Genomic DNA, 10,911 nt, shown 5'->3' with positions numbered 1-10,911 from the left:
TCTTTTGATATGATGAAAATCTTTTCTATCAATGTTTCAAATATAATTCTATTAACATTTAAGTTGTTTTCTATCAATATACAATTTCATCAAAATTTTGAATCAAAATTTCAAAGACTGTTTTCTTCCTTGATCAATGTTTCAAATGGAATTCTAAGAAGTTTAATGTTTGGAATCAAACTCGGAACTCTTGTTTTCTATCAATACACAATTTCATCAATATTTTGAATCAAAATTTCAAACAATTTTTCCTCAATCAATGTTTCAAATCAAATTCTAAGAATTTTAATGTTTGGAATCAAACTCCAAACTCCAAATTCCATAGAATCACTTCTTATGACTGTTATCAATGTTTTAAATACAAGGGATTGTTGTTTTATCAAATGGTTTAAGCATCACACTAAGACTTGATTTCTATGCTAAAAGCCTTAAATAGACAAAGTTGACTTATTTTTCCAAGCTCAATTTCTTCTTAGTGTGTGATGTTTAAGGATGACCATTTTTTAATACATGTTTATCTCATTATCTTTTTTCGCATCAAACTAACTCTAAGAGGAAATTTTTTTTTTCTGATCAGTGTAGAATTGAGCAATGTTTATCATCAAAATGTAAATTTTTTTCGAATCAAATTTTAAGAAACTTAATGTTTTGAATCAAATTATGTAGCATTCTTTGTCATAAATGTTTCTAATCAAACTACGTAAAAAAAATTCCAAATTAATATTTCTCTAATCAAACTTTCTACAATCTTTTCTAATCAAACTTTCAACAATCTTTTCCAATCAATATTTTGATTCCAACTTCATATAATAAACTTTCTTCAATTTTTTTGATTTCAAACTTTTGTCTCTCAATGTTTTAAATCAAGCTCTATAGAATCAATTTAAACCAAACTCAGCAGAATCAATTTTTTGTTGGAACAACGAAAAAGATTTGTTCTTATTTGATGTGAAAGGACCAACATGAGATTCATTTGATCTAGCTCTTTAACGAACAGCAACAATGGAGGGAGAGAGAAGCTGCAAGGCAAATGGGTCATGTAAAAGCTTTTATTGTATAAATTTATCTTACAAAAGTGGACTTCACAAACATCATTTTTTTTTCGAATCAAACCCGAGCAAAACGAGAAGAGATCATTCCCTACATAAATACAAAAGCGAGTTCCAGTCCATTTCTCTAAGAGAAACAAACAACCCACTCCCTTCCTAAGCTGAATTAATCTCTCGTATATCACACACCAACACCAACATTTGTCTCAGCATTTGCAGCGGCCCATTGCTTGCGACCAGGAACCCACTTGGGGCACTTGGGGCTGAAGTAGGACCTCGTGACCTTGGAGTTGAGGAGCTCCAAAATGGGAGTAAACTTAACACATCTGGGCGTCTTGTACTGGTTTATAGAAGCCCCTCGGCTGAGAGCATAGTCCATCAATTGATCGAATGTGCCCCCTTCCACTATTCTTATCTCAAGGGGGCCAATTGATTTGTCCGAGGCCCTTCCCTGTCTGTAGACAGAATTCAAGGACTCCTCAACGCTAAGGCAACAGTCTTCTATGACGGAAGGAGGCGGGGGCACCGCGTTGATAATGTTTTTATAGTCGAGCTCCCAGAAGAGGACGTAATGGCCAGGTATTGTCGACGTATCGGCGTAGCTGGTGTACTCGATGAGCTTGGTGCCGAACGGCTCCAGATGTTTCAGAGAATTCTCCACCGCGTTTTGAAGCTCCGCCTCGTCGGTCTTGTCAGAGTCGATGCTCAGGACGACATTCTTTCTGCACACGAAGTGGAATTGAGGGGCCGTGTTCTTGAAACCTGTCACCCGCAGCACGTCTCCTACTCTGTACCGATATAAACCTGCAACACGCCCAATCAAAAAACATGTATAAAAACGAGCTTATGTCCATTTCGTAAAAAAGACATTCCTATTCTCAATTCTTATGGCTGCAACCAAACGGGAGATTCGATATTTCTATATGGATGCTTTTGTATCAATATTTTAATATTTTAAATTTGAATAAAAAATAATAATTAGAAGATACACTTCTTTTTCATTTAGATTGAGAAGTCATTAAACAATGACTAATCTGCATTTAAATTTAGATGCTATTGAAGATCTAGCTAATGTTTTTTCAGATTTGATTGTGTTTTTAGATTCAAATATGATCTCAAGGAACATCATGATATAAAAGTATACACAATCAAGTAATTATAGTATACATTAGCTTTTAGCTGAGATGTCTGTACAAAGAGCTGTGGTATTTTTCTGCACAACTTAATACAACTGCACTAAAACATAAAATGGTAAGACTCCATACTAAAAGACAAATCAGCATAAAACATTGTATATTTAGCAATATTATTGAGGTTTTTCTAACTAAAGAACTTGAAAATCTGTTATTATATACTATTTTTTTGTTTCATATATATGTGTGTGTAGAATAGTATTATTCACAAGATGGTGATGCAAAGAAATTATACAATCAAATCTTAAAGTTTACCTAATTTTAATAACAATAATACACAATCAAATCTAAAAGTAACTAAATGATACGCTAATTTTCATGTGAACGGTTGAAACAAAGAGCTGTGATAATGCACTAAAATATAGAATAACACAACTGCTAAAAATAACACAAAACAGCATGAAACAATATATATATTTTTTGTGTTATTTTTTACAATTTTACAACATTATAAAAACAGATTACAAAGTTCCAACCAAATAAAAATAACCTGAAAACCAGTATTCAGATTGAAGTTTTCATAGAAGTGTGCAAGTGTACTATTCTTAGCACAATCTAAAATCCAAAAGTTAACTAAATCATACACTAATCTTTCAATCAAATCAAAAGACAGCTAAATGTTACAGTAATTTTCACGTAAACAATCAAAATATAAAAAACAAATACACCAATTTCCATCCCAAAACAATACTAACACAAATACACCAATTTTCTTGTACGCAATCAAAACTAATACTGATATACCAATTGAACTCTCCCTTGTTCAATGACTGTTACCTGCATAAGTGGTGACCACGAGCTCGTACTCTTGGCCGAGTTTGACATCAACGAGCTCCACCAATTCCTCCTGCTCTCGCTCATTAAGACTACCGGGAACACTAGGAGGGAAGCCAGCTTCGTTACGGCAAACCGGAAGGAACTCGAAATAAGCCATGTTGGGCAACAAGGTATACGAAACCTCACAAGGCTTACATAGGGGCTTGAGATTAAGCCCAAAATAACACTCAGATGAGGCGTACATGGTGCACACAAGGGGCAAACCTCCGCTGTAGTAGTCCAAGGTAGGGATATACTGTGCCATGGTGCCAGTCACAATAACGTCGATGTATTTGGTGTTGGGCCACAGCCGAGTTATGATCCCCCGCCACGACCCGCTAGAGCACTCCGCCCTCACCAGCTTGGCCAAGTCCGGGCTCGGAGTGAGGAACCTCATGACGGATTCTCTCACCGAGGGGTCGGTTATCTCCTTGTTCAGAGTCCCCGTCTTGATGTCGAGGCAGAGCTCACGCCAGTGCTCTTCCAGGAAGCGGATGGCACGGATGAAGCCCGATGCGAAGACAGCTCCCACACGGAGTACCTAGACAAGACAAACGACTTAAACATCACACTTAAGGCTTGATCTCCACTTAAGGCTTGATTTCTAGAGACTACTAGAGACTAGTAAAAGTGTTAGATAATTAAAGGTGACTTATTTTTTCAAACTGATGTTTAAGAGTGACCATGCCTGATTGTTCTGCAGTAGGCCGCAGAGGAGTTGGGAGTACATGCTCTGGTACGAGTCTTGGCACAAGATCGTCTCGTTCGGAGACGTGTACACATTGTAGGGGTCATAAGGGCGCTCCTTGAAGTACCGGCTCTTGTAGTAGCTTGTCAGGACGGGCCGGGCCAAGAGCCCTCCGGGGGTCTTGGCTTCTGATTTGATGAATAGGAAATACATTCCCTTCCCCTTGTCTAGTCCAGGGACGTACCTGCATAGGAAGGAAAGTGAGTCCCTCAAAATTGTTCCATAGATGCGACTATCTTTTATACAAAATATATATGCGACTAACTTGGTCCCCAATTATGAATGCACTATCTTCCATACGAAATGTATAAAAAAGAAGAAGAAGAAATCATAGATTCAAAATGTATCCAAGAATCACGGACTCCACTATCCTCCATATAAAATATCCTCCATACAAAATGTACCCTTGGCCAAATTTAAAGAGACAGAAAACACTAATTTTAATTGTTAGCAAACTATAGAGTGGCGGAATTCAGTTGATTGATGTGAGTGAGAAGGGAATAAAAACAGGAAAGGAATAGAGGTTTTACTGATTCATGACTGGCATGAGAAGGCTGTAGAGCAGAGTTCTCCTTTCTAACTCCTCCTGTATTGTCGGCATCAGCTTCCGCTCCCCAGCAGACGTGCCTGAGCTGTTATCATTACAAAAATAGTGCATAAGTGTATGACCACCATAAAAGAGATTCAGATAGATTTATAAACAATACTAATAAGCACCATAATCGCCTATCAGATTCAAATAAGCATTTTTTAAAAGAAAGTTTACGAGAAGTGCTCTACTGCTAAATCAAGAAATGGGATATTATGATTTTCATATTAGAAAGCTTAGGAGATCTCTAAACCAAGAGGGGAGAGATCTGCAAGAGCCAAATCCATAACATACGAAGCCAATCATATTGGAAAACAAGTTAAGAAAGAAAGGAATAAAGATAACAATGGTGAAAGAAAGAAAGAAAAGAAAGGATTTTTTTGTGTATCATGAATAGAAAGGATGTCCGAGCCAAGAAATGGAAATAAGAGTTTCTAATCATAAGAAAAAGGAAATCTCATATTTGGACTGGTTTTTTACATTATGGTTTTCTTCTATAAAGCATGCGAAAAATCTAAACCAGGAATTAATGAGAATCTCCAAAAACGAGAGCCTTAACCCACCAAAGCAAAAGATACTGCAAACACACAAAAAAAAATCTTATTTGAATTGGTGTTTTGCTATTATGGTTTCCATATTAGAAAGTTTGCGAGATCTCTAAACCAAGAGGAGACAAATCTTCAAGAGCCAAATCCACAACCTACGAATCCAAACATATTGGAAAACATGTTAAGTAAGAAAGGAATAAAGAAAACAATGGTGAAAGAAAGCAAGCAATAAAGAAAAGATTGGATTTTTTTGTGTGTATCATGAAAAGAAGAGAAAAAAATCTAATTATAATATGGATGGGCTTTCATATATTCTGTTGCGTGAATGAATTGGGGTGTATGACTGTGGGGGCAAGATTTGTGATTACCTAGTGAGGAACTCTGAGACGGGATGAGCGGAGAGGATGGGAGAGGTGTCCCCGTTGGCAATACGATGAATCTCAGGCTCAAGATCCTCGTATGTGATGACAGGCAACATCTTCTTGAAGCTTGCTCGGTCACTCCTCCCATGGAGTCCATGCCTTGTCAAATACTCCGTCTTTGCATTTCTAGTGAGAATTGCAGACAGCACTTGGGATTGCACCTCGTCGGCGTTCTTTGTCACGCTCTCGATGAATTCAAGAGCCTTCAGGTCCCTCTCGTTCTCCCCACACAAAACAATGGGAGCTTCCGGCATCTTGGAGGGAATGGATAAGACCAGGTTCCAACTCACAACCCACTGATAAAAAAATCTGAAGGTGGCGGTAAAAATTTATATCACTGGGAGAAAGAAAGGAAGGAAGGAAGCCTTTTTTCTCTCTAGTCAATGAAATAGTACACAAGGAGGAGGGGGGAGGAGAGGAAAGTGAGGTGGGTGTCAATCCAAAGCGGCTAGGACAATGTTATAGAAGGAGGGTCGTTGTCAAAAGTGGGCCGGGAGGATTCTTAACTCGCTGTAATCCACTGAGGCTTACACCTACACGAAATAGACCACACAACACAAAGTGATATGATCTCAAACTTTCTAAAACCTTGATTCAATCTTGTTCTTGTTCTTCTTGCACCGCCTTGAAGGAAACGAAAACTAAAACCAGGTACGGGGAGGAGGGGGATATTATGGTGTTTTGTGGGGAGTGTCGGCTGGCGATGTTTGCTAAAGTCAAGGCAAGTTAACTCTAATGAGCAGTGGGGGAGTGAATATGACAGAGCAATGGTTACCGAATAGGGGAGATGAGGGAGGACACTTTATTTGGTCATGAAAGAGTGGCGGTCTTTTTATAGCCCACGAAGAGAGAGAGAGAGGGACAGTCAAGCGAGAAGCATGGCGATTCACACGCCCTCCCTTTCATGGGGGCCACACTAACGTGGAGGTCCTTGCTGGATTCCCAGACGTGCCCATTTCTCCCTTCCACACTATACCACCCCCATCCCATTCACCAAGTCAAACCCCCCCCCCCCTTCCCCAATCTATGCATAAGAGTACTCTTTACTTGCTCTTAGATTTGATTGTGTGGGCGTTTTTGCATAAGACTACTCTTTTTCTTGTTTGTAGGTTTGATTGCCTCGACATTTTTGTGTAAGAGTACTCCTCTCTTGTTCTTGGGTTCATTTATGTGGGTGTTTTTGCATAAGGGTACTCTTCTCTTGGTCTTGGGTTTGATTGTCTAAGCATTTTTGCATAAGACGACTCTTGTTCTTTTTCTTGGATTCGATTGCCTAACCATTTTTGCATTATAGAACACTTCTCTTGTTCTTAGATTTAATTGCCTGGGCTTTTTTGCATTAGAGTACTCTTCTCTTGTTCTTAGATTTGATTGCCTTAGCGTTTTGGCATAAGAGTTTTCTTTTCTTGTTCTTAGATTCGATTGGCTGGGTGTTTTGGCATAAGAGAACTCATCTCTCATTCTTAGATTTGATTGCCCAAGCATTTTTGCATTAGAGAGCAGTTCTATTGTTCTTAGATTCGATTGCCTGAGTGTTTTTGCATTAGAGTACTCTTCTCTTGTTCTTAGATTCGATTGCTTGGGTGTTTTGGGAATTATGTACATGAGATTCGATTGCATTAGTGTTTATGTATAAGAGCAGTCTTTTCTTGTTCTTAGATTCGATTGTCTAAACGTTTTTGCGTAAGAGTACTATTGTCTTGTTCTTAGATTCGATTGTGTAAACGTTTTTGCATAAGAGTAATCTTAGCTTGTTCTTAGATTTGACTCCTTGGGCGTTTTGGCACAAGAGAACTCTTTCTTGTTCTTAGATTCCATTGCCTAAGCATGTTCGCATTAGAGTGCTCTTCTCTTGTTCTTAGATTCAATTGCCTAAGCATTTTGGCATAAGAGTACTCTTCTCTTGTCCTTAGATTCAATTGCATGGACATTTTCACATCAATGATTCAAATCACACTAGAGCTCCCTAGTCAACAAGTCAAAATCCTTTCAATTATGACTCGCAGTCAATCATCATTTCCTCTAAGATTCGATTGTGTGAACATTTTTGCATATCAATGTTTCTGATCTATCATTGTCAGAATGGTAAAAGGATGACAAGGATGATTGTGTGATAGAAGACAAGGAATCATAGAGTGTGATTCAAAATGTGGATGCAAAGATGTTTGTACATTTGAATTTATTCAGTCTAGATAGTTGTCATCTCTTCTTTTTGGATTTGAATTTGATTGTGGGAGTGTTTTTGCATCAATGCTTTAAATCGGTAATCCATCATTAGGATAGTAAAGATATGATAACGATGATTATGTGATAGAAGATGATGATTTACAGAGTGTGATTTAAAACATTGGCGCCCAACAACTTACACGTCTGAATTCATGCACTTTGAACAATCATTGTTTCTTGTTTCTTGATTTAAGTTCAATTGTGTGAGCATTTTTGCATAAATGTTTTAGATCGCACTTAGTAATTGTTTGAACAATTTAGCATCAACATTTCTGATCGCACTTAATCCATCCTAAAAAAGATAGAGAGATCAACTTTAGAATAGATGATCGCCTTTTTGTTATCCTACTGATTAATACTAGCATGATTGAAAATATTGATACATAATCGCTTGCACAAATAAATTGATAAATAGTAAAGCAACATAGTGAGAACCAACTTTAGAATAGATGATCGCCTTTTTGTTATCCTACCGATTAATACTAGCATGATTGAAAATATTGATACATAATCGCTCGCACAAATAAATTGATAAATAGTAAAGCAACATAGTGAGAACCTCTAATAAATTGTAAAAGTTAATCCTTTTATATTTAACCTTATAGGTCTTACTTGAAATCTACTCTCCTAGTCGCTGTCTCGTTCCCCCCGGGTCAAACAACTTACGCACCCTAGTTTATAGAAGGGTCTATTTCACTCCCCATATTAAATTCCCCGCTGTTGGCTAAAGTCCTCTCACGCAGACGTCACGTGTACGTAGCGATAAAATCCATGCAAGGAAAACTCGTGAATTTCCTCCTGGACCAGCGCCGTCCAATCGTCATGGAAGTGGCACAACCCACCCGGCAGTGATCCCCACCTCGCCCCGCCGTTGTCGGGTCCTGTCGGTTACCGGCACCGGCGCCCCTGCTCAAAGCCAGCCGGTGGCACTGCCTTCCACGCGCCGTGTTCCCGTTGGCTGCATTCTCGTACCGGTTTTATCGCCTACGTCACCTGCCACGTCAACGAGGGTTTCCCGGGACATGTCATCGAAACTGCAAATTCATCATAGCCTACGTTTTGACATTTGGCTCGCCCGGGTTAACTAGGGTAGGGTTCGAACTCGGGGGGCAGTGCGCGGTTAAATGTTGCCAAGTTGTGTGCCTCGTGCTTTGAGTCGGGTGTCATAAATGAGAATGTTTATTAGGGTTGAAATGTGGAATGTGGAATGTGGGTTTATTTCTCGAAATACTCCCCATACAATAATAATAATAATAATAAGTTTAACCCTTTTTCTTTCCTTACTTTTCACATTTTCTTTTTAATGGGTCTCAAGAAATCTTCCTCCCACAAGATCCGATCATTGACTTTAATAAATTAAATCTACCTATAGCTATGCTACAAATATTATTAGGAGAGAACTTTAATAAATTATACATACCTGTACCTATTCTAGTTTTGGTTAGGGAGGCTATGGTTATGGCCATTTTCTTTTAATAATAAGAAATTGAATAAATTAAAACCCGTACTAATCGAGACCAACTGCCTAAGACTTTGCTCCCTGAATAATTTATATTGGTAGCTTTGTAGTATAGTCTATAAATGTAATTTATTTATTTATTTTTGGGTCTTGTCTCTTTATTTAATTTTTCCAGGGTGCAATCATTCAAGTCGGTGATCCTCACATCTAATTTGAACGAAAACATTACATTATCCTTTCATTTGAAAACCCTCCATAGTGTGTCATTTTCGTAGCTCTACCATCTAATAGGGTTGATAAAACGACTCTCTTATATATATATATTTTAGAGTGAAATACATTATTTGAACGTCGTGAACATTAGATATATGAGATGATTGGTTAAATTAATACCATAGATTTAGATTGTGTACCTTCAAATGATTTTATTTAAGAAAATTGACTAGTTTGATACCATGGCAAAAGATTGGGAGCTCTCAAGTTGGACGAAATGAGTGTTTGGAAGATGATTGAAGTAATTTTTCTATTCAAAAGATTTGTGTCATTTAGTGTTTGGAATGGGATGGAATGGGATTGTAGTGTTGTTTTTTAACTAATATAAAATTCAGTTAATTTAATATCATGATAAGAGATTGATACGTGAGATTCAAAATTAGATTTTTATATTCAATTAGACAAATTGAGTGTTGAAATATAATTTATGTTATTCAATAACAATTATATTCATATTCCTATGAATATTTAGCATTAATGTTATTGTGGAGGTTTGAGTCTTCATTAGAATATTTAACTATCACACTATACCATTATTCTATATTATGGCTTTATATATTATCACACCATGCCATCATCTATTATTTACAAAATCTTAGATTAAAAAGTAGAGACAAATGAAGTTGGACAAATTGAATGCTTGGAATATAATTGGTGTAGATTTTTTTTTTATTGAAAAGAGTTATATCATTATGTTCAAGTAATTTTATTTCAAATAAGGTTAGATTTTCTTTTTTTTTTCCACTTCATTTTTCTTTCTTGTAATTTGTATCCTTGTAATTTTAATTAAAAAAATCCTTATAGCGATATCACAATTTGACTTGCTGTGGAAAACATCTCCTTCTTATCACCTTACAATGTGTTGGATATTCCAAGATACAAAAATTAATGGAAATTGAGGGGAGACATAAATTGATAAGACAATTTATACCTATGCTAAGATGGATACAATAATTGATTAAATTAATACATTGTATTTCTAATGGTGTAAATTTGACCGTGCCAAAGGAAAATTATCTTCCTCTGAAAGCCAAGTTTACATCATACATTCAGGTATCTCCAACTAGCTAAACTGATAGAAATATCTTATTATAGGTAAAAAAAATAATATGTTGTTTTTGAGAATAGAAAGACTAGATGACAAAGAGTTTTCACTCCAAATATGAGAACTTGAACACCAGTGCGATGCAGGGACATATGTGTGACATGTAGTCATGTATATACTGAAACATAAAAGACTCATAATTCAATGAAAACTGGTGTTTGCACTTCAAATAACTTGCAAAATAAAAAAGTTGGAAACATGATAAAATATGTTAAATTAAAAAATAAATAGAAATGGAATAAATAAAAATATACAAGGGATATTTTCACATAGTGCATGATCTTGTGGGTATCGTCTTGACCAAGGTTTTCTCCTCAATAGGGTTTCCCTCAAGAACAAAAATGTTTGTGTTATGGTGTTGGGTTTCATATTGCTAAGCATTGCTATATTTTTGTTTTGTGAGCACTTTAAGAAGCTTGAAGTTTATAGTTATCTCACACAACTAATTCACCTACCACCTCTCAATCAAGTGTGGTGTGGACT

At 36.7% G+C, this 10,911-nt stretch overlaps 1 protein-coding gene across 1 annotated transcript; it reads right to left on the bottom strand.

The window, feature by feature from the left end:
* Window positions 1–1,031: 1,031 nt before the first annotated feature.
* On the bottom strand, window positions 1,032–6,070 carry LOC149553919 (indole-3-acetic acid-amido synthetase GH3.5-like). The gene is made up of 5 exons (XM_089789260.1): window positions 5,312–6,070; window positions 4,337–4,438; window positions 3,747–3,990; window positions 3,020–3,599; window positions 1,032–1,853 (listed from the first exon to the last, which is right to left on the bottom strand). The coding sequence occupies exons 1-5, from the start codon at window positions 5,617–5,619 to the stop codon at window positions 1,231–1,233; spliced, it is 1,857 nt and encodes a 618-aa protein (XP_089645386.1). The 5' UTR covers window positions 5,620–6,070; the 3' UTR covers window positions 1,032–1,230.
* Between the last annotated feature and the right edge of the window lie 4,841 nt (window positions 6,071–10,911).

This window comes from Cupressus sempervirens, chromosome 6 (genome assembly GCF_028749045.1).
Source record: "Cupressus sempervirens isolate cs-2001-9-10 chromosome 6, ASM2874904v1, whole genome shotgun sequence".
NCBI classification, from domain to species: Eukaryota; Viridiplantae; Streptophyta; class Pinopsida; order Cupressales; family Cupressaceae; genus Cupressus; species Cupressus sempervirens.
Note: the sequence above shows the minus strand (reverse complement) of the source record. Positions and strands in the feature narration are given on the sequence as shown.